The sequence below is a fragment of the Sus scrofa genome, chromosome 8, assembly GCF_000003025.6.
Source record: "Sus scrofa isolate TJ Tabasco breed Duroc chromosome 8, Sscrofa11.1, whole genome shotgun sequence".
Classification (NCBI taxonomy): Eukaryota; Metazoa; Chordata; class Mammalia; order Artiodactyla; family Suidae; genus Sus; species Sus scrofa.
In genome coordinates this window covers 11,401,721-11,426,003 of record NC_010450.4, presented here as the reverse complement: position 1 = coordinate 11,426,003, position 24,283 = coordinate 11,401,721, and the positions used below count along the sequence as shown (strand labels likewise).

The window sequence follows — 24,283 nt, the reverse complement described above, 5'->3', positions numbered from 1 at the left end:
TTCATCCAACCCCAAGAATCCCTGTGCTTGTGAATTCCTAGTCATCCTTCAAGAATTATATTGCAATTGGAGTTCCTGCTGTGGCGCAATGGGGATTGGCAGCATCTCTGGGATTGGGAGTGTCTCTGGGACACAGGTTCGATCCCCAGCCCATTGGAGTGGGTAAAAGGATCCTGTGTTGCTATAGCTGCAGCGTAGGTCACAACTGCAGCTTGGATTTGATCCCTGGCCAGGGTGGCCAAGAAAAAAAAAATATATTGCAATTGTCTGTTTTCTTATCTCTTTCAATAAATTATAACATTCTCAGGACAGGATCACGCCTTATTCACCATTATATTCTCAGTACCTAGTGACTAATGTGTAATCGGACCTGTGTATTTGTTAAATAGGTGGACGGATCATATTTAATCTTCACAGCAACCCTGCACAGCAGGCATTACTGCCTTTACTTAAAGAAGCACAAAGAAATTAGGTAACTTGCCCAAGTTCCCACAGAAAGTAAGTAGCAGCTAAGATTAAATGTAAAACAGTTTAACTATAAAGTGCATGTTCTTTTTACTTCACCATGCAGTGTCTTTTAGACACAACCAAAATGCAAACATGGAGATACAATTCCTACAGCTCTGGCAGTTGAGAGGCAACAATGCATTAAAAAATAACAACATAGTGCAGTCATGCAGCTGTAGGTGCATAGTCAATTGGCATATGCAGAAAAGAGACGGGCCATGGGGGAAAAGGAGGTTAGGAGAGATGTGAGGGGGGATATTCCAACTAGGGTTTAAAGGATGAGTAAGAGTTTGACCAGCAAAGTTGGGAAATGAACCCTGGGCAGATGTAGAAAATGAGTTTAGTTTTCTCATCCATCAGTTGCTGCATCAGAATAACCTTAAGAAATTAATATTCTCTCTGAGCGTAGTTCAGATGACCAAGCAACTCACGCCAATATTTTGCCAGTTCAAAACACTGAAGTGATTAAATGTACAACAGTGTAAGTGCCAGTGGAGATGATTTCTCAGAAGCCTCGAGCATTATGCTGGAAGCGCCTTTCCTGGTTGCTGCCAGAGTCCCCAGGCAGGCCATTACGAACATATTTCTCTGTGTCGTCTACCTCATCAACCTGTTCTGCTGTGTTCCAAGTGCTAATTAAGATTGTATGCTGACTGCCAAAGCGAAAGTGCTTATATTAAAACAATAAGTGTCTAAATTAAATGGCTCGAAACAGTCTGATTCCAAGTTGACATACAGTTCTCATCCTGCCCCATAATTGGGGGGGGGGGAGGGGGCTGAGACTGAGACATAAATTTTAATAATTATTCAAAATAATCTAGAACTTTAAAGTTTTCAGAAAAGCAGCTTCCAAGCCATCATCCCATTTTGCCCTTTCGATAGATGAAATGATTTGATGTGGGATTTTGAGGTGAAATGTGATATTCTAGATGCGAAGAAGGTATTGTTTACCATTAAAAATGTATCTGTGATTTCCTGTTAAAAACCTACTCCTTCGCCTTATAGCCAAAAACATTTTTTATAAGAGGTTTGTTCTACAAACATTAGACTGAGATCAATTTTCAGAAAAAAAAAATTTGATGTTGGTAAACCTTGGATGTTGAGAATAAGGCTTAGTAAGGGGTAAATGCCCCATAAACAAAGACTGACTTTCTGATTGTTCTGCTTAATAGCTGGGTAGGAGTGCAAGCAAATCTCAGTATATAGGAGGCTCAAAAACACAAGGAATTGTTCGTCAACTTGTCAAGAAGGCCCGAGGTAGTGTTAGCAACATGTTAACCCCCTAATCCCTCATCCCCCTTCCAGACATCTCGTCCCTTTTCCTCTGTCTGGTCAATGCTCTGCCTCTCCCACCATTTGTTCCCTGTGTTTAGCCCTGGAAAGCTTAACTCGGTCCTGAAGCTCTACTCAAACACGATGCATCGCCCTAACTCTCTGACTCAGCACATGCTGCTCCATCTGCCTGAGGGTCCTGTTACCTCCTTCAACCGGTTTTCTACCTGGCGAACACATCTTCCAGGACCTGTTCAAATGCCGCTTCCTTCTGAGCTGTCTGGCTCCCCACGTGGAATTACTCGTCTCCCCTTGGAACCATGGCACGTCATCCCTTCCTCTACTGTGACATTGATCACAGGGCACGTCATCCCTTCCTCTACTGCGACATTGATCACAGGGGCATCCTAATTACTTGCGGACAGGAAACACGTCTCATTTATTTTTATTATTCTAGGGTTTTGTATAGTTACCTGACACATAAAAAACATTCAATGAATGTGTGCTGAATAAAAAACACTTAAGTCTGTTGATTGAGGGTAAGCAATTTAGGATAAACCTTGTAATTTGGAATAGGGAACTTGAGTTCATCAGAAGAAAAATAATAGTACAAGTCAACATTTAACTTCATCCTCAAGTACCCTCATAAGGTACCTAAAATCTCGTAATTCTAGAACCAAAAGGAAACCCGCAGACAACCTTTCCCATCCTCTGCTGTGCGGATCAGGGAACTAAGGGCCAGAGCTTATCATGATGAGTAAGTGGCAGCACAGAATCCTGACCCAGACCTCCTGGCTCCAAATTGATTGCTTTCTCATTTAATCTGCTGTCTCTCTATCTGAAGACCTTTTCCAGCCTACTGCCATTTCCTGATATTACATTGTAGCGTTTAGTCCCAAACAAATATGTTACACACTTTGGCACAGAAGCAAAAAAAAAAAAAAAAAAAAAAAAAAAAAAAAAAAAATTCCGACTCTGTTGAGAAAACCATCCATTAGCTAGAAATAAATGTTTGCATGGGTGAATCCACCTGTGTGTTTATCCAAGTCCCTTAAGAGTTAACGGACGCAGCCTTTCTGAAAATTTAGTTAAAAAAATTACAGACTTAGAAGAAAAAAACCCTTGCCAATACATTATTTTAAAAAATACATCCTTACAGGAATTCCCACTGTGGCACAGCGGAAATGAATCCAGCTAGGAACCATGAGGTTGTGGGTTTGATCCCTGGCCTCGCTCAGTGGGTTAAGGATCTGGCGCTGGTGTTGCCGTTGCCAAGTGAGGATCTTGCGTTGCTGTGGCTGTGGTGCAGGCTGGCAGCTGTAGCTCCGATTTGACCCCTGGCCTGGGAACCTCCATATGCAGTGGGTACAGCCCTAAAAAAAAAAAAAAAAAGAAGAAAAAAGAAAGAAAAAAAAATCCTTAGAATACTTACAAATACAGAGATTATTTGCTTTCAAAGGAGAAGCCAATTATATTACTTCCCATAAAACAGAACACTGTCTATAAAATACTAGCGAAGAGACCATATCATACCAATTAGGTTTTCTCTATGGGACGTTATTAAAATGTTAGAGGCAAATAAATGGCAGAAGATTTAGTGTGAACATTAAGTTGCCCAAACTCAGTAGAATCAACATATTTTTGAAACTAATTACTTAATACAAGATTGATTTTATTGTCTGCATTAAGATAAACTAGAAACTGTGAAAGAGTAGAACAAGCTTATAAAAATCAAATCAAATTGCACGAGACCTGATATTGTCCAGAAAGAGGATATCGAGCTAACCATGTCAGATCATAAGTTCCAGTATAATAAAAATAAAAATTAAAGATTTTTAAATGGTTTGCAGCACTGGAAATGAATTTTTATTTATACACTTGGTGTTATTACAGAGCTAAGTAGATGGATAAAAGGTCAGAGTCAAAGTAAAGTGACGATAAATAACAATCAGCACCAGATTTAGCCTCAGTTTCCTTAGCAATCAAATATTTATGTGCGAGTTATCCATTCCGTATTTGTAAACCCAGCGTATATCTGCCATCGGTGGGCATATGCTCAAGGGAATGTGAATTAATGTTAGTATCAGCTTAGGCTAAGCATAATTAGGAGGATAAAACTGTCCCAAGAAAAATAATGTTTGCTAAAGCCACAATACATGTTTTCTTTTTATTGCTATTTTGAAAAATTAGCCACAGTACTTTTCTCCTCCATGAAACTGTACACTTAAGTTATAGTATTCGTTAAGCATCCATATGGAAGATAGGAAGGAAAAGTTGTTTACTATTTGAAATTGATACTAAATTAGAAAATGTCAGAAACAACAAAAGAATTTTACATAATCAACATCAACTGACAATACTGAAAAGACAAGGAGACTATAACAAATGCTTATAAAAGAGCAATTTGAAAATCCAAGGCCTTGAACTCAAATTTCTAAAATCTGGACAGCAGAAATTAAAAAAAAAAAGAGGGGGTTTATTTTAGGAATCTGAAAATCTATCAGGCATTTGCAATACACTTGGGTATCAAAGACAAAAGAGAGATGAATACTTAGGTCTATACAAGAAGAGAGAAAATTTAAACACATTTTTTTGAGACCCAGGGAGTACATTCACTTTTAACTACTGCTGAAACAATAAGGAGAAATAGAAAAAATATTAGAATGGAAACACTGAGTCATGAGCAGAATGGAAGCTAATTACAAGGGTAAGAGTGCATGATCACAGACGAGAAAGACTCAAAGGGCATAGAAGTAAAGAGGAATATTACTTCGTTATTTTAAGGCCAGAAAGTGGAGCTAGAAACAGCAGAAGTAAAAAGTTATCCTAAATCACATGTAAAAGCTTCTGACCACAAACTACTACCTGATAAGTAGCTAGAAGGAGCAATAAAGAACAAGCCACCAAGGAATAATGAAAACAGGAGAATAAAAAATACTGAAAGGCAAAATCCAAAAGGGCTAGCGACATGAATCAAATGATAAAATCTTTTCTACCACATGCATCCTAAAACCACAGCCCTTGCTAGTGGGAATTACAATGAAGGATTTTGACAGCTATCAGCAAATTCACTGGAAAATCTGAGTTCAGTATACAAATGGATTCTTGCTAATTAACTGACTGAATGATTAAGACCATTCTAAACAGGGCACTTTTTTTTTTTTTTTTTAATGAGGATGATGAGAAATAAACAATGGTCTTTCTCCTCAAAGACAGAAGTCTGGACTGGAAAGCTTGCTAAGCCATCACCATAGTCTTGGTATTTTGGAATTTTCAAGAAATTGAAAATTAATATAGGAGTTTCCGTCATGGCACAGTGGAAAAAAATCCGACTAGGAACAATGAGGTTTCAGGTTTGATCTCTGGCCTCCCTCAGTGGGTTAAGGATCCTGCATTGCCGTGAGCTGTGGTGTAGGTCACAGACGAGGCTCAGATCTGGCGTTGCTATGGCTCTGGCAAAGGCCGGCAGCAACAGCTCAGATTCGACCCCTAGCCTGGGAACCTCCATATGCTGCAGGTTCAGCCCTAAAAAGACAAAAAAGACAAAAATAAAAATAAAATTAAATTAAATTAACATGAGACAAATCTTTTATCTGATCATGAATAAAAAGCCAATTAGCCAATACAGCATGGATTTATGTTCATACACTTTTATTACATAAACAGAACCTACTTTTTGGTCTTTGGAACAGAATATCTTTTATATAATAGCTCTTATAACAAAATACAATTTTAAATAGGTCTTGTTCAAAATGGTTTCAGTCCTACATTTTTGTGCCAGAGAAGTGCTTTTAGAAATAAGATTTTGCTCATGATCATTTTAGTTAAGTTGTAACAGGTACATTAGAATCAAAGGAACATTATTCAATTTGTGCTACATCTTTCAGAAACAAACTGAGTTGATGTCCTTTAAAAACCCATGGAATAAAGCCCAGACAGGATAAAACATAATAAGTATCAGTCCAAAAATCATTGTTGAAGATAGAAAAAATCATTACTGAAACGCAGAGGGTCAATAAACTCACATAAATTTACTGCAAAGACTTGCTCTGGGCTCCACAGTATATTTTATTTCTTTAGAACATCAGTTGCAAAGCTGTTCAGATTAAAAAAAAATCAATTCATAGTTTTCTCTTTGAAGACAATGGTGAATGAATTAAATGCAGCACCACATTTTGTGAAGTGGACACACGGTGTTTATGGGTTAGAAAACGGAAGTCATGTACTGCTGAAATAAATTTTCAACTGAGGAATACAGAATTCATTTAAACTGTACTCTATTCAGTGGTTGAATCTATACCACCACAATTAACAGTACCACAGTAATCATGTCAAATACTGTTTTTGTGCTGTGAAATGCCATCTTCCAGGGGTGTCTTAGACTTAGGCATACATGGGTCTAATATGGGAAATTGGTAAAAAATACTCAGAAACACAGGGTCCTGGGGTGAGGAATGGAAAGTGCAGCAGGAACCATCAATTCTCCTCATGCAAAGGGATAAAGATCTCATGCATCAAACTTTAATTTTATGCAGGGTGGCTAAACAACAAGACCCTACTGTATAGCACAGGGGAATATATTCAATCTCCTGTGATGGACCATCATGGAAAATAATATGAAAAAGAATATCAATTGCATAACTGAATGACATTGCTGTACTGCAGAAATTAACACAGCATTGTATGTCGACTATCTCAGTAAAGTTTTTTAAGAAGAAAAGGATAAAAGAACTAATGCATCAGTCATAAAGGAGGTACATCAAAGATGACACATCTTTGATGAGTTATCAATAAAGTTACTATGTTTGAATTCCCTAAATTCAAATTGTAGAGCCAATTATCAAGCCATTCTGTAATTAAGGATTTCACAGTTTTCTACAAATCTTCATAGTATAGGCAAATATCTCGATTTTTTTTTAACCAAAGGTCCAAGAATCCGAAAAGGGTTTGTAAGGGTTTTATCACAAGGCTCTGGAAGAAGCCATCAGGGTATTCTAGTGGAGAAAATGAAGGATAGAGAGGTCACAGGTGTGACCTTAGGTCAAAAGACGCTGTCATTGGAGATTTAGGGGGTCCAGCCCTTCTCTCAATCAGGGTTCTTTTGAAAAGTACCTGATGTCTTTGTTACTCAGGAAAAGTATATTATTTAAACATAGTTAATTTATGTATATATATAAATATATACATATAAATATATATTTTCAAACATATTTTAGGGAGCAATATACTAGAAATGCTATCAAGAGATCAACTGCTTTGTAGTTGAAAACCTACTGTCTAAACAAAAGGAAGCAGTCAAAGTTAGCACTAAGGAGGAAGAAGGAAATCATTTTTTTCAGCTCCTACTATAGCATGGGTATTGCCACACTGACCAGTGAAAGACACTGAGAACCAGAGTTTATAGGCTTCAGAAGATAATTTTTGGAGCTTGAATCCATGATTCATACACAGTGGGTTCGAGGTGATTTGTTGAGTCACAAAATCACAATTATTAAATCTTGAGTTACTAAAATATGTAATGATGTGATTTAGTTTTTAATTATATACACTACTCATCCAATTTTCAGTCTTTTTAAAAATGCCAGTTTGTGTTTTGCTATTTTCAAAATACAATAGCTACAAAATAGATGCTACCACAACGTAAAGAATATTCAATTTCTTTAACTAAGAATATGTGTAGCAATTTTACAAACTCTTAATTGAATTTATATAATCAGTTATTACATATATAACAAAATAATTTGTATACATATACCACGTAAGAAAAGTTTAACTCACTGAATTTTTTTCTTCTGTATTGTTTACATGAGACTCTTCTTAGTTTCTCATTCTTGCTCATCGCTTTCCTCTACTGAAACTATTTCCACCAATGAATTATTTCTTTCACTAGCAGCTAGTACAGTGACACTTAACACAGTTTGCTGAATTAATGTTTCAAGTTCAATCCCTTAGCTGACTGTCATCAAAATCCTGTTTTTATCTTAAAACCTAACTCAGAATCTTATCTGATATCTCTTTAATCATGAGGATTGTCATATTTTTGAACTACTCGTTTTCTTTTCTAAAGGTGGCATTATAAATCTAAGTTTATATTTTCATTTTACAACTGACATAAAGAACATTACGATATTTTAAGCTCTATTTATTTTCCTCAGAGGACTGTTGGTTCTATTTCCAAAGATTATTTGTAACTTAACATTTTGATGATTTAGAATACATTTGTGATAGAACCCTTTCCTGGATTCTGGATTAATTTGCAGTAATTACTCTAATTGAATTAAAGAAAAGAGCTTTCCATATATAATGAGACTCGATTATCTAACATTGATAATTGATTATCAATACCTAGACAAGGGAAGAATAGGGTTAATTGAAAAAAATTATTTATATTAATGTTTGTTTCAAAAATGCTTTTTTTTTTAGTACATTTGACTTCATCATGGGTCGGTTTGAAACTGCGGTTTCACGGAGTGTCAGATAAAATAACGTAGCTCCAATGAGAAGACCTAACGGGTGAAAAGCCACAAGACTTTCAGCTTTCCCATTTCTGCTTTGCTCCTCTGCTGTAACACCCTCAAATGCTGGCCTGGACACAGTGCTCCAGCCCTCTCTTTGCTATTTTAAAGAACAGGTACTGACTTTGGAACACTGTGCTCTTCTCAGACCCATACAGAAAATGAGAGAAATCCATTCCTACAACTGGCTGCCTTAGCAAACAATTTTAAATGCCTTCCCTTCCAGCTCCTGTTGAGTTAAAAGCAGGGGCCATAAGCCAATAAATGTGGTGAGACAGAAAATAATTGGGAACTGACATAAACAAGCAATAAAATCCTACTTCCTCCGGGACAATCAGTAAATAACGCGAGGGTTTTATGCTACAAAAGATCAGAGAATAATAGAATTGAGCTGCAAGGGATCTTAAAGGCCATAACATTTTCAGTGCCTTTTGATTCTCAAGATGATTGTGACGATTTGACCAGAGCATTTGTATTTGAGTGATTAAGACTCAGTTTTGTCCAAATATAACCAAAAAAGATGATTTCATAGTCACAGGAATATTTAGAAAAGTAATCCTCAGAACTGTTCCACCCTACGAAGAGGGACAAGGATGTTCCAAAAGCGTCAGTTTCTCCTTTCAAAAGTCAGTTCCCGGTCTGGGGGCCTTTTTGGTCCATCTTGGGCCCTGGTCTCTGCCTCTTAGGCTGCTCTCAGCCTGTTAGGTGGCTGCCTTCCGCATGGTGCCGCAAACAGCCCGCTCTGTTTTGAGTTTGCTGGGAGTGTGCAACCAGTTAGGTACCTGCTAGTGACAACAGAACGCTCAAGGTTTCTGATGAAACAACACCGGGTCAGTTTTGCTCTGCCCAACCCATTTATATCTGGCTCTCAAGTTGAGGTCTAAGGAAATTCCCAGGCACCATAAAGTTAAGGGAAGAATTCCAGCTTTCCTTCTGCTCATCAAAGGGTACCAGAGGCACAGGGGAAGTTGGTAGACGAGAAGTCGACCTGTCAAAGTCTCCCTAAATGGAGCGCCCGGCTCCTTTCCCCAACCCCCTGGCATCTTCACTCCCACGAGCCCTGCGGCCGCCGTGGTCTCCACACTGCGCTCGGTGCGGAGTCACACGCCAGAGCTGCAAAAGACGGTCGTCAGTAAAGCAGTTGCGGCAGGTGATGGAGCAAGGGCACCGCGGCGGCGGCCAAGAGCCGTCTCCTAACCTTAATGCCCTTAATGCCGAAAGACAGTTTAGTATGTTCCCGGGCGCGGAAATCGTATAAAGCACCAAAGCACCTCGCTCCTCGGGCTGAGCCCTGGGCCCGTCGCGTCCCCTTCGCGCCCCCACCTGTTGGGCAGCATCCCCGGGCTCCTTCGGGCCCAAGTGCTTTGGAAACTGTCAACGGAAATCCAGAGGCCAGGGAATGTGACGGGCGATCGTAACTATGCAGAGGACATGGAGCCCAAGTAGCGGACCTATGGGGCCGGGCCTCGCGGGGGTCGGGGATCTGGAGCCCGGCCCTCAGCGCCGCGGCCGCGCAAGCGATGCCAAGACCGGGCGGGCGGCGCCGGCGCACTCCGGGCACCGAGCCTGCAAAAGGAGCCCGGTGCGAGCGACCGGCCACCTCGCAGACGGCGGGCAGCGGGCGCAGAGGCCGCCGCCCCGAGGCTCCTCGGCCGACCCTCCGCCCGTCGCCGCCGCCACGCTCGGCCCGCTCCCGCCGGGCCCCCGACCCGAGCCCCGGAGGCGCTCGCTCTCCCCGGCCGCGCGGCCCGGCGGCATGGAGTCCGGCGCGGGGTCCCGGGCGGCGGACCCCGGCGCGGCGCGAGAAGCCATCGCGCGTCACGGCGAGGGCAGGAAGAAGATGGCGGCGGCCGTGGCGGCGGCGGCGGCAGCGGCGGCCTCGCACGCGCCGCTGACGCCAATGGCGCGCGCCGGCCGGCGGGCCGCGGATGGCGGCGGCAGCGGCAGCGGCAGCGGCGGCGGCCCGGGCTCCGGCGAGGGGCGGGGCGAGGCGGGAAGGGGGCCGGCCGGAGGCGGAGGCCGGGCTGGAGGCTGGCGGGAGGCGGTAGGGACGGTTTGTTGTGCTCGGAACATGGCGGGCGTCGGCGACGCGGCCGCCCCGGGAGAAGGCGGCGGTGGCGGCGTGGACGGCCCGGAGCGGGACGGCCGGGGCGAGGCGGAGCAGCCGGGCGGCGGCGGTCACGGGCCCCCGCCGGCGCCTCAGCACACCGAGACGCTGGGCTTCTACGAGAGCGACCGGCGGCGGGAGCGGCGCCGCAGCCGCGCAGGTGAGGCGAGCGGGCGGCGCTAGGCCGCGGCGAGGGCGCGGAGGGCGGCGGGGGGCGCCGGGGGAACTCCCGGCCGCGAGCTCCGCGGCCGCCGCCGCTGCCTCCGGGGCCGCCGGGCTGTGGGCGCGCGGACCCGCCGCGGCTGCCGCGGGTCCCGCGGCTCCGCGGCCGCTGACAGCTCCCAGGGCGGGTCCGCGCGCCGCGCCGGGGCCCCCACCGCACAGGCTGGGCCAGGTGCGTCCGAGAGCTGGGGCTGCGGCCCGGGAGTTGCTTCCTGGGTCACTTGACTGCTTTTAAAAAGTCTCTTATTAAAAAACACAACAAAACGCCTGGGGTGTTCTCCCGTGCTCGAGAACGTTGGCGAGCATCTCGCACGTCTCCGGGAGCACAAAACGGAGACGCTCACGGCTGATGTCTTCATTATCGACGTGCCAAGGTGACTTTTGTTCTGTGTTTTAAGCAAACTTGAGCACGACAGACCTGTTAACGTGCCCTCCACACAGGTGTTCCTCGCAGCTGACAGTGTGATGATAATGGCCGTGAAGTACAGTACTTTTGCCCAGGACATAAATATTTCGTATTCCTGCAGATGTTACCTGTGAACTTTTCCTAAACTGAAACTTAAGTCACTTTAAAAATTAAGGGGGGGGGGGGAGGCTGCGTAAGATGCACTTGTGAATCATACTTCTAATGATCGGTTTTAGGCGTATTGTTATATTATTTCTTTCAGCTTATAGGAGTTTATTTTTGCTTTTAGAAGAAATGTTAAAGTTGCATTTTTAGTCATGTTGCAGTTGTATATTAGGCTTATAAAAAGGGAAGACTTTAAGATGTCTGGTTCATTGACTGTAGAGTTATCACAGCATTTTAATTCTGGGATAGCTTTGAATTTTGAACAGCAACGGACCTGAAACGCCAGTAAATTTCTTCCCATTAAAAAATTGCATCTGGTGCACCGTAGGAGCTGTATTAGCCGTTGTTTCCTGCGGTTCATGCAAATAAATGTTGAAGTCCTAAGGTTTCCTGCACTGACGGTTGTACTTTGGTATTGAAAATGTGGGTGTGCTTAAGTGCCTTGAGGCTGATCAGGTGAGGTCCCGATTATCAGAACCAAAGTAGGTTAGATTTTGAAGAGGACTTTAACTTTGAAAAATTAAGTACAGACTGTGCCTTGTTTTGTCTTTTTCAATGAACCACTTAAAAATTCTCAACTTTGTTTGATTAAGTTGTCTGTTAAACACTTGCTTGGGAGAGTGTTTACTTTCTGAATTGGCAGGATCCAAGTTAGACCAAGTATTAAATCTCTCAGCTGTCTACTTACTTAGACTTGAAAATTAAAAGCACTCTGATGCAAAGAGAAACACAAGTGGCCAGGTTTCACTATGATTTCTTTGGAATATTTCTGAGTTTCAGGAAAGCTAACATCTTTAAAAGGCCTTTTGTTGTTGTCGTTTGCATGTGCAGAGAATGAAGTCGTTAGGAGCCTTTTGCTGAGCACAGATGTCGGGCCCCAGGAGTAACCCTTAGCACCCCTCCCGTGGCCTTTCCGGCCCCGGGTCTGGATGCCTGGTTCGGTGGACTCCGTAGACCTCACGCTGCGTGCCTTCTTCGTCAGCGTGGGTTACTGAGTGTGCTTTATTTAACATGTTTGAAGCTGGACTTTTTAAACCCGGAGGTGCAGAAAGTCATTATCGGGCCATGCGTCCAGCTTTAGTTGTTGGGCTAGTCCTTATTGATTCCCCAGTTGCGTCAGTCATGTGTGGGGAGAGAGCACAGCAGCAGCTCTTGGGGAGCCGTACTCAGGTGAGGATCCCAGGCATATGTCAGCTGGAGTCACCAGCCAGTGTCGGGTCTGGGCCTCCATGTGAGCCCCTTGTCTGTTCCTGGGGCCGGGGTGGGGAGGCCTGTCTCTTCTCTGCTCGCTACCCACACCTCTTGCCACTGCGGGTACCAGCCCTCCCCTCTGATGCCGCACTGGTCGGGGCATCCTCACTGGAGATGAGAATTCTTTCAACCATTCTTCAACACCCTGGGCTGCTGAGCGGCTTCTGCCTCCCCCCGACTCTCCAGCATCGCTCCCTTCCACTGCCCTGTGACCTTTCCTTCCTCTTCCTGTCCAGAATTTAGGAAACTTCACTGGCGGCTGGCCTGGGCCAGAGGGCCTTGGCGTGGCACCACCTAGCGTCATGTGAGAAGCACTGCTTCCTGAATCCCTGCTGCGCTTTAGGTGTGACTTGTCCACTTTTTATATTCTGGTGCTGCTCCTGACACCCTAGTCTTCCCTCAGTCCCTCGCCAACTTAGGGCAACCTTTATCTTTCCTTCTGAAAGTCATAATCTTAATGTCTTGGTGGCCTTAAGCATCAGTTACTTCCAAAGTGGCCCTCATCAGTTCTCCCAACGAACTTTGGGCTCTTATCATGTAGATGTTCGTTGATTTGTGCGAGTCGCTCAGGACCCCATACCCGAATACACAGATTAGGTGATTATCCAAACTCTATTAGTCCAAGTAAAATAATTCAAAACATAGTGTTTGAGGTGCCTGCGTTTGTTTTATACCTGTCCTTGTTGGCTTATAGAATATGTATGAATGTTAGATTGTATATATACAGCTGCATATGCCTTATCCATGTATCTCCATCAAGGGTGAGCTTTCTTTTTGTTTCTCTTTTCAAACTCTTCTCATTGCTTGGTTTTCTCAACGCCCTCTTGGCCCGGCGGCAGGCTGACTTTGCTCAGGTGCTAGTGCCTAAACCTTAGCGTAGTTAGAAGCGGACGTCCCCTCATCATTCCTGATTTCCTTCTCCCTCCTGATGGCCCTTGTGTTTTCCACCGCCACCTTAATGTGGTCACCTGTCTTGGACGCCGCGTATGGGGTCATCAAAAACTGCAGATTCGTCTTTTTCTGTCTTTTCTTCTGACTCTTAGAAATACAGCCAGCTTCTATTGTCCTTTCTGACATGAGACCAGATAGTAAGTGCACATTATTATGTTTCTGTGTTTGTTCCCCACTTCACTCGTCTGTAGAAGGTCAAAGGGGGGGAGAGTTTCTGTAAAGCCATTTGGGAATCTAGGTCCAGCAAGTCAACTTTGGACTCAGGATTAGGCAATGTGTTCTTGGCTTGGTTCGGTTGTTGAGTTGCTTTGTAGGCTCTAGGCTTGCCTAATCCATTTGGCTCTGTTTCATATCTTTACTCCTCAGTAGTTTAGTATCTGAAGTATCGAAGTTGGCTCTAGCGACTGGAGACTTCACAGTAAGACTAGGGGTGAAATAAGTAAAACGCCTACCCACGGTGAGGGTGAAACCATACCTGTAGTATGCAGGAGCTGGAGTATGCATGGGGGTGCATTATTGCTTGTAAAACAAAGAAGCTCGAAGTCAGGAATGGGGGAATAGTGTGGTTTCCGATGCCACTTTTCATTTTTTTCATTTTTAAGTGGTGACTCTTCACCGCTAGGGCTTGAACTTGTTATCCGTCCCTTCCGCTTCTCTTCTGTCTCTACGCATTTTAGCCCTCTTGCTTTATCTCCATAAGAGAATGAACAGAGGCCAGAAGAGGGACTAAAACCCAGAAAAGCCACCTGATCTCCTTTTTAGCAGTTCCCACGAAAGATTTCAAGTGGGACAAAAGTTTTATCTGTTCACATTCCCTATGTCCTGTTAATTGTGTAATTGAAAATTTAAGTTCTTCCTACAGATAACATATTTTTATTAAAATATGTTTTCATTTACCCAGTCTCCATCCTCTGTAGGATACCGTACCTAGTTATCCATATGGCCCCAAACTTATCCTGATGGATGATTAAAGGCTGTGATTCTGAGAAGTATGCTGTGGAGTAGATTAATTTCTCATTTACAAAGGAAAATAAGATAATTGTAAAATCACCTGAGAAATTGTCCCTGAGTCAGATGAAGTAAAAGTGGCTTTTTCTGTTCTGACAAACTATTCCTGTCCTTTAAAAATTCCCACCTGCTTTACTTAACTGGTACCTGTGAACGAGTAATGAAAAGTTATTTATCTTGAACTCTGAGAGGCTCGATATCTTGGCTTTTTTAAAAATGTTAAACTTCAACCTAGTTTATTCTCAAATTCAGACCCGGCAGCTCGTTCGTGGCTCACTGTGGGGACTACTTGAGTAAAAGAGGTCTTTGGAAGGCTGTGTCACACTGACTGTCAGATTAGGGATATTCTGTTCCCATTTTAGTCCTTGACTGTTTGTAACCATGTGACCTTGGAAAAAGACACTACATTTTTTGTATCTGTTTTCCATCTATTAATTTTTGAATATGCTACCTGCTCTTTACCTCCCTAAATGAGACTATTTATACATAGTTCAAGGGCCTTAAAAGCTTGAATGATATCTTTATTATATTTGACCTAAGAAAGCAAAATTGCCGTTGTTTTGATTCCTACTTGGCCTTGTACAAGGGTGTGCAATATTATTATTATTTGTGTAATAAACTTAGAATTAATATTTTAGTGTAACTTTAGTAAAGTCTATTAAAGTTTTACATTAAGACTGGAGATTTGCATGTTTCGTAGTATTTTCCTAACAGTTAACCAATACAACTTTCCAATTTTTTTTAACGCTCAGTGCTATTTTCAGAAAGATATATTTAAACATATTACAGAACATGTAAATGTATTTATGATTACTCATTACTTTGAATTAATACTTTTTTGTTCTGGGCACTTATGTCTAAAACAAGCTTTCTAAGGAGATAATTAAACATAATATTTCTTCGTTTAAGGATGAGGAAGAAGCAATTTATACTGTATTTTTTCTCAATTTAAGATACTGGATCACCAGGCAATTCTGTGGTAGATGAATATTGATTAAAAATACTCTGGAGGAATTGATTTGGATTTATGACTGGTATTATTTTCCTAGTATTAAATACTCACAGTTGGCAAGACATACTTATTTGAATGTAGAAGGTCCTTTTTATATTATAATTAAATAGGAAAATACTTCTGTTTTTCAAAGACTTACTGAATGATATTTCTTCTTGGTGAGGACTGGATAAAATTAGTTGGCATATGAAAAGTTCAGACAGTATTCAGAAAATAAACGGCTGGATTGTTTTATTTTGGAAAATAATTCGCCCTTAAACGATAAAGACAGATGTTTGACATAACAAATGAAAGCGACTCCTGCTCAGAAGGAGTGAAATGCTCACCACGGTGTAGAAAAAGTTAAGTACACTCAGCTAGCCCCGTTCTTAAAAAGAGTGGCCCCCGCAGGTCAAAGAGCAGCAGAAGCCTTCCTAAATAATTAGCCAGGCACTGGTCCCAGAATCCCAGGCCAAGTGAGTTCAGGTAAGTCTGCAGAATGCGGGAGAACAACGTTTAAAACAACAGCAACAACCAGCAAAAGCCCTGAAGGCCAGCTAGGGTTTGGAACAGAAGGCTGGGTAGCAACCTGCAGATTATGTCCTGGCCTGGAAACGGTGAGGGCCAGACAGAGCGGCAAGGCTACCTTAGCTCCGGCGAAGGGCAGCAGAATCCCCCTCCCCGGTGTGGGTCCCAGGGCTCCTCCTGACAGGTTAAAGCCACATCAGGGCTCGGTCATCGTCTCTCAATGATGGTCAGGCAGGTGGGTGATGAGTATGGTCCCGCGAGAGTGCACTGGACGTGGAGCGCAGTCAGATCTCAGCTGTCATCACAGGCTGCCCTTGGCTTTTCAGTGACATTGGACAAGACACCTAACCTCTGTGAGCTTTGGATTCTTTCATTTGCAAAATGTGGACGCTCTCTTTCGCTCTGAGAGTTGTGAGAATTTTATGAACCTCTGCACAGTACCTGGCGTTCAGGGGGAGGATCCTACGCCCTTAAGCTGGACCTTTCTCCAGGAGGGGAGGAGGAGAAGTAACGCTTTCCAGATAATTTCACCCCGTGAAGCTTGGTTCTTTTGCTGGTATTGCTTTAAAGTTTCTTTTAAGACCATTCCCCAGGCCAGGGGCACGGTGTTGATTGGAGGCAAACACTGCCCTTGCATTCAGAACTCACTGGGGGCAGGAAGATGAGGATGTGTGGTGCTTGCCTCCAGAAGGCTCAGGTCCTGGTGAGGGAGCCGATCAGTGAAACCGTCAACAGCGTAAAACTTCATAGAAGTAAACCCAGGTCGCAGCAGGAGCACAGAAAGTAGGGCTTTCCCAGTTTTCCGGAACACAGCGGCTTCTTTACAGAAGCACTTGAGAAATGATAGACAAAATAGTCTTGTGCCAGAAGGCTCATGCTAGAGGGATAGACTGCTTGATTTTGAAAGGGGGCTCTACCATTTGCTGCCTCTGTGACCTGGAGACCTCCTCACTTCTCCGTGCCTTGGTGTCCTCATCTCTAAAATGGGCATGGAGATAGAACTTGTCTCATAGTTATGAGAGCTGTGCACTCAAACATGTTTTATCATTTGATTTTTTTTTAAGTGTTTACTTTTAAATTTTCCATTGGGGAATCTAAGTAGATGTTTATAACAAAACTTCTTGCATTTCTGGAGGTAAAATCCTAATAACACTTTTCCATATTTATAATAGTGTTGAAACGCTTTCATGGCTTTATATTATATAACTTGTTTATAGAACATCAATCATTTAGCTTATATAGTTTGTTAAATATGCTTATTTGACGTGTTGCCTTTTATCCATGGAAACAAGATTGCAGAAATAGCAACAATAAACGTTAGGTAACGACCAGACCAGAATTGGTGAAGAGTATATAGATGGTGTGAAATTACTAGTACGTAGTTGCAGACATGGTGTCTCGCTTTGCAGTTTTCATTCCCCTTCATGCAAACCCTCCCACAGCCCCTCCACATCCCTTGAGGAAGGCAGGCAGTAACCGGTGTCTCACAACTGCTCCGAGCCTCGGGTTCCTCCTCTGAAATGGAGATCTGCGGGGCGAGCAGGTCACAGGACTGATGGGTAGGGCTGCTGCCAGAACCCCCTTCTGATTGCTCGTCTCGTGCTCTTCTTGTGTCATAGCAAAACTCTCATTATGGTGAAAGCTCGCTCATCTGCGCGAGGCCACCGTTGTGGGGGAGAATTTTCTAAGTGAACAAGGGTACAGCCATCTCAACCTTTTGATTTAATTTGCCTTTTAAAATTGTGTGATAGCCTGTTTATCTTGTTCCCACTCTGAGATTCTGGTGAGCTCCCCAGCTTCCCGCCCCGCACTTACTGTGGACAGTGCACCCCAGGTACGCACTGGCGCCTGTCTTCCTAGGGGCACAAGGGCAGGAACCTCTTGGGTGACCTTTGCAATCACTTGGACACACATCTCCAGTGGTTGCTGCGTCCAGTAGACACCAGATGCTTGACATCAGCATCCTGCTCCCCATCTCCGCAGAAGCACGTCTCAGTCTTCTCCAGAATCTGCTACCCTGTGCTTTTGCCACTGCCAACTTCTGAGTGTGTGTTTCTCTGCCACGCCCTCCTCTGGTTTTCCTGCCTCTGCTCTGCACATTCTGTCAGCAAGCACCTGTTAGCACCTTTTCTGTGCTGTGCCCAAGGATGCAAAGGTAAAGGAGAAAACCAGATGAGCACAGAAGAAAACGCCTGTCCCATGGCTCAGGGAAGCCCTGGAGCCGAGTAGGGGAAGGGACGGCTTCTGCCTGGAGAAGCCGGGGAGTCTTCCCTGAGCAGGTGAGGTCTGCGTGTCTTCGCCTGTGGGAACCGGAAGGGGTTATCAGGCCAAGGAACAGCGTGAGCCGACTGACACGTTTGCCAGGAGGGCAAGTGGTCTAACTAGAGAACTGTGACCTCGAGCTTCAGGGGAGGCAGGTGTGGGGTGCGTCTGAAGAGGGAGCCATGGCCAGGGGCCAAGTGGGAAGGGGTCAGGTTGCCACTGCCAGGGTGAGGACTCACCTGGAGGTCCCAAGAGCCGCCAGGGGGTTCCCATAGCTGGCCTGTGAGCGTGCTGACCTGCGGTCAGGCCAGGTGAGGCTGAGGGGAGCAAGGATGGGCCGAGGAGCGCTGGTCAGGAGGCCCTTGCAGTGACCTGGAGAGGACGAGGACCAACGCGAGTGGAGTGCAGGAGGAAGAGGGCACAGTCAGTAAACGTGTCGAGGAAGAGTCATTAGGTTTGCGGAGAGGATCGAGGGGGGTGTCAGAATTGGCCCTAGGCTTCTAGTGTAGAACTGCCTTTGCTGGTCAGGGCTGCAGGGGAGGGGTGGGGTTGGGGGGAAGATGTGGAATTTGGGTTTGCAGGCTAAAGGTGCCTTGGGGACTTGCAGGTGGAATTGCCTGCAAGGGGGTTGTAAGTACGGGTCCAGGCCCAAGAGTCAGAGTTGAAAGTATGCTGACCTTAGGATTTAGGTGACGGTCTTGACCGAGGAGAATATGTACAGGAAAAAAAGACGAAGAGAAAAGAGGGGTGGCTGCTGACACATCGCAGACTCCAGCCTTAAAGGATGGCCGTGCTTCGATGTAGTGCATAGAGCACAGAACCAGCAAACACTTAGGGGACAGGTGGAGGAGGAGGAGCCCCCAAGAGCCTCGGGTCCGAAAGGGTGATTCCGAGAGCGGAGCACCGTGGTGGGGCGGCAGGCAGGACGGCGGAGCCGCGGGCACAGGCTACTCAGGGAGTCGGTGGAGTGACCTTTGGGGCTCATGACTCAGCTCCCAGGCGTCAGTGAAAATTGGTGTAAGTGCAGTTTCTTCTGCTTTCTGAATGTCTTGTTGCTTCCCAGTTTTCACATGAAAGAATTGATATTTATAGATATTAGCTCATTAGAACAGCCTCTTCTTTCTAATTGGAAGACTGAACTGAGTATAATTGTTTAGTCTTTCTTTTTGGTGTTGGCTCATCTCGTTTGCAGCTCAGAAGCCCCTTTTTCTCTTCTTCAAACGGCAGATCTTGTCCTGGATCTAGCCAGCCAACAACACCTTAGGAAGTTCCTAAGCAGGAGGTTTGGTTCTACTGAGGCCTTTCATCAGAACGTCTGGTGAACACGGCTTCACCGGTTCACACGCCGAGGGCTCTGCACTCGTAGCGCGCTGCCTGTGCCACAGGTGGAGGTTGGCTTTTCTCTCCCTCTGACTCCGTCTCTAGACAGCTCTCATGGTATCACCCCCTCTATGAACCGGTTATGAATCTCGTAGTCAAAGAAATGTGTATATGTGTGTCATTTTTTTTTGAAGATATAACTCCTGTTCATGAGCAAGGACTTCACATGATGCTCAAAGAACTAGCGCTCTGTCCCAGGGCCAGAGGCAGTCGCTGTTTTAGGCCCACGGAAATAGTAAGACTGCTGCTGAGTCTTCCTGAGGGCCTTTCGGGGGTATTTTTGACTCTTCCCTCATCCCTGCAGGCTCGTGTCACATAAGATGTAACTCCCCAGGTCAATACGCAGACGTGAGAGCAGCCTCCCTTGTCGTTTTTTGGAGGGAATACCAGCGCTGTGTGTGGTAACAGGACCGCAAAACCAGCGCAGAGCAAAGAGGATGGTTTGAAACCACTGGTGTCCTGAGTTGTAGAAGAGAGGTTGGCCTCCTGGAGAGGGAGAGCAAGAAGGTGTTTGAAGTCGGAGGGACGGAGGTCAGAGGTAGCGGCTGTCAGAGAAGGGTTACGGGCCGGGATAACTGGGGTCAGACATCAGCAGCCTTAGAGTCTCCAGTCTGCCAGGTGGAGGAGCCGAGTCCCGGTGCTCAGCCTCCCTGGCCTTTCTTGAGACGAGATGACTGTGAGTAACTTTGCACTGGGGAACAGAGGAAACGGGGCAAACCCAAGGAGAGGGGGGCTTTCAGATCAGGTTGAGGTTCTCTTGTATGGCTTACGATTGTCATCGTTTTGGGAAGCCTTCAGAGGGAAATGGCTTTATTTAGACACATGTAGGATCTCTGAGGCTGAAGAAGAAGGAGGAATTTCCCCCAGTGTCCGTGTCCTTCACCCAGGATAGTTCCCAGGCTGAAGCAACTCCTGTTAGGTGACTTTGCTCCCCCACCCTTTTTGTTTGTTTGTTTGTCTTTTTAAGGCCGCCCCCATGGCATATGGAGGTTCCCAGGCTAGGGGTCCAGTCAGAGCCGTAGCCGCCGGCCTTCACCACAGCCACAGCAACACGGGATCTGAGCCCCGTCTGCGACCTACACCACAATGCACGGCAACGCAGGAGTCTTAACCTGCGTGTGAAGCCAGGGATCGAACCCACGTCCTCATGGATACTAGCCGGGGTGACTTGGCTCCCTTTTGACTGTGTGCGTGTCCACTGTCTGTGTGCTTGATACCTACTCTTTTTACCGGCTTTCACCTCTCCATCAGTCCCGATTCTCTGTCACCTGTAAGACCTGGGACTAGACTCTCACAAAACACTTTTCTGACTGTTCTGGCTCCTAATAATTGTCCCTTTTATATTCCTGTGACATTTTTAGTTTGTATCACTCAGGACAGCAATTTTCTCAACAGTCTTTGATGGTGTGTGTGTGTGTGCAGTTCAGGTCTGGGCACAGAAATATTACCCTGTTTTGTCCTCTTGTTGTTTTACCTGTATATTACCCGTGGCCCAAGCTAGCATGTAAGTTCCTTGATAAATACTGTTCTTTTTTGTTTTGTGCATTTTTTTTTCCTAGAGCTTTCCTTGTTGAGGTTCCTCAGTGCTGAACTAACAAGAGGGTACTTCCTTGAACATAACGAGGCCAAGTATACAGAAAGAAGAGAAAGAGTATACACTTGTTTGCGAATACCAAGAGAATTGGAAAAGGTACTTTTTTTTTTTATTACCAGATGTCATTTTGAAAATTATGTCAACATGTTAATTCTATATTTTTGAAAAATTGTGAACAACTGGAGTTTTTAAAACATCGGAAATAATGTGATCATTAATAATTAAGTATATTGGGAGAATAGGAATTCCCGTACAGAGTCTTTAAAAAGTGTCTTTTCAGTGTAAGATCCAATGATTTATAACTTTGCTGCCTATTAAATTTGCCGTATTTCCGTGTGTGTCCCATCCAGATAACTTTTTCCAAGGAATTCCTCTCCACTTATTCCTTTAGCTCTTTCCAGTTTTTTTTTACTAGAAGCAGTTTTTTCCATTGGGCATGATATAAATGATCTAATCTCATCCTTTTGTAGCGTTGCAGTTTCTCAGAAAGCCATCATATTTAAAAACGTAAAAGACAGTCCCTTCAAAGTCAAAGGCAGTTTGTTTCACTTTCATCACAGAAAGCATCACAGCATGAGCTGAACGTAGTAACAGCAGCACCAAATGTTTCCGCATCGCACTCCCTGGATTGTGTCTCAGGCCATCAAGATCCGTCAGATACGAGACAGAGGCCACTCTTTCCCTCTGTGTTGCTTGAGTTGATGAGTCTGAGAGCAATTCAGAAATTGCTTATAAGAAGCAAAGAATGAAGATACAATTCAGTGTCAGCTATGTTGTAACAAGTTTTCATACTTTTAGAGGAACATAAAACTTGTCATGTTCCAATCGCTTCCCTAAGATCGTACCTTCTGTCAGCGTCGATGTGGAAGAGTTTTGTTGGTTTGCTTTCCGAGGGTGTTGTGACAGCAGGGGCTGGGCAAGACGGTGAAGAGGAAGGGCGCTCAAGGCTGGGCTGGCGTTCGTGTGTTTCCCACAGTCCGTCAGTCTGGTGGAAGGAAGAGAGTCAGATGTGGGAGGCGGTTGGAGGGATGTTGTCATAGGGCGGTTCTTGGTGGCGTAGCAGGTGCGGAAGCTTCTGGAGGCTCTGTATCGGGGTGGGAGAGGGAGCTGGGGCGCAAGCTTGCCTTTCAGACAGTGAAATGGTTTGTGGCCTTGGGCCAAGATCATTAACCATGCTTAGCTCTTACCATAGTGCTGCTTTTCTGGGGAGTCCTAGGGTTCAGTGGAGGAGCCAGAGCTGGAGGTGAGGGAGGTGGAGGTGTGTGGGGGGGGCGCTCCCTGCAGCCACCCTCCACCCCCCACTCCCACGCAGTGCAGCCACCCCTTTATTTTGTGTGGTGAACTTGCTTTAAGATTTTGTCCAAGGAGTTCCCATCGTGGCGCAGTGGTTAACGAATCCGACTAGGAACCATGAGGTTGCAGGTTCGGTCCTTGCCCTTGCTCAGTGGGTTAATGATCCCGTGTTGCCGTGAGCTGTGGTGTAGGTTGCAGGCGCGGCTCGGATTCCGCGTTGCTGTGCCTCTGGCGTAGGCCAGTGGCTACAGCTCCTATTCGACCCCTAGCCTGGGAAGCTCCATATGCTGCGGGAGCAGCCCAAAGAAATAGCAAAAAAAAAAGACAAAAAAAAAAGGATTTTGTCCAAGGGGAACTAGGGGGTAATGTTTCTTCTACTTGCAAAGAAAAATAATAACGTAGTAAGTATCTTTCTTAAGACACTTTAACCTGCTTTTCAAAGCCCCCTTGTTTCTTCCAGTGATAAGCCAGGGGTCGGAAGTGCTGCTAGAGACATGGGGACACTGCTAGAGACATGGCTTCTGCAGCCTGGACACTCCTACGGACAGTACTGCCTCCTTCTCCCACTTGTCTGAGCAGTTCTGGACTCCCCCCACCCCCCACCCCTTTTTTTGGCCACACCTGTGGCATATGGAAGTTCCCCAGCCAGGGATTGAACCCATGCCACAGCAGCGACCTCAGCTGCTTCAGTGGCAGTGCTGGACCCTTCACCTGCTGCACTACAGGGAAACTTCTGGACTCCCATTTCGCTCTGGGAGAGCCCAGAGGAATTTGCCTGTATCCACAGGCAGACGATATGGACACACGCAGGGGGCTGCTTCAAAACCAGAGGTGTCTGACCCCTTTTATTACCCGCCCTGTGGCAGAAACAGTGCTCGGTGCCAGCATCCCCTCATAATTCTGTCGCCTCATCAGAGGCCTGTTAACACACCCATCCTTCTTCCTTCTTTCTTAGCAGCGTTGAAATAACCAGCAAGTTTCTGGATGGATTTCTCACAGAAATTTGTTAGCATTTTGTGTTTGTTATTTTGAGTATTAAATTGTCTTCTGGGGGAGTTCCCATCGTGGCACAGTGGTGAATGAATCCGACTAGGAACCATGAGGTTGCAGGTTTGATCCCTGGCCTTGCTCAGTGGTAACATTAAGGATCTGGCATTACCGTGAGCTGTGGCGTAAGCCGCATACGCAGCTCGGATCTCACGTTGCTGTGGCTCTGGTGTAGGCTGGCGGCTACAGCTCTGATTAGACCCCTAGCCTGGGAACCTCCATATGCCATGGGAGCGGCCCTAGAAAAGGCAAAAAGACCAAAAAAAAAAATGAAATTGTCTTCTGGGGAGAAATTCCTACAGGTCTTCATGAGACTTCAGTATAAACCAGTGTTTTTCTTTTTTTTTTTTTTGTCTTTTTTTGCCTTTTCTAGAGCCGCTCCCAAGGCATGTGGAGGTTCCCAGGCTAGGGGTCTAATCAGAGCTGTACCCACTGGCCTAGACCAGAGCCACAGCAACGTGGGATCCGAGCCGCGTCTGCGACCTACACCACAGCTCACGGCAATGCAGGATCCTTAACCCCCTGAGCAAGGCTAGGGATCAAACCTGCAACCTCATGGTTCCTAGTCGATTTGTTAACCACTGCACCACAACGGGAACTCCCATAAACCAGTGTTTTTCAAACTGTGGTCCCATGTGGGACGTTGTAATCAGGAATTTTTTTTTTAAGAAAAGAATAGAAAAAGGATCAGATTGCATTCATTGCCTGTACTAAGCGGAAGTATTTTTTTCTTGAAATCTGAGTTTCGTGTGTACATGTGTAAATGCATAATGTCAGAGAAGTT

General features: G+C 45.0%; 1 protein-coding gene across 3 annotated transcripts in view; it reads left to right on the top strand.

Moving 5' to 3' along the window:
• The window catches only part of TAPT1 (transmembrane anterior posterior transformation 1), a 50,277-nt gene continuing 36,298 nt past the window's right edge, over positions 10,305–24,283 (top strand). The window contains exons 1-2 of one of the 3 annotated variants that reach the window (XM_005666539.3): positions 10,305–10,561; positions 21,125–21,255. In XM_005666539.3, coding sequence (XP_005666596.1) covers positions 10,366–10,561; positions 21,125–21,255 — 327 coding nt within the window. In that variant the 5' untranslated portion in view covers positions 10,305–10,365. Of the gene's footprint in view, positions 10,562–10,863; positions 10,998–11,226; positions 12,365–21,124; positions 21,256–24,283 lie in introns of those variants that run through there. The other 2 variants (XM_021101030.1, XM_021101031.1) reach the window with 2 other exon arrangements.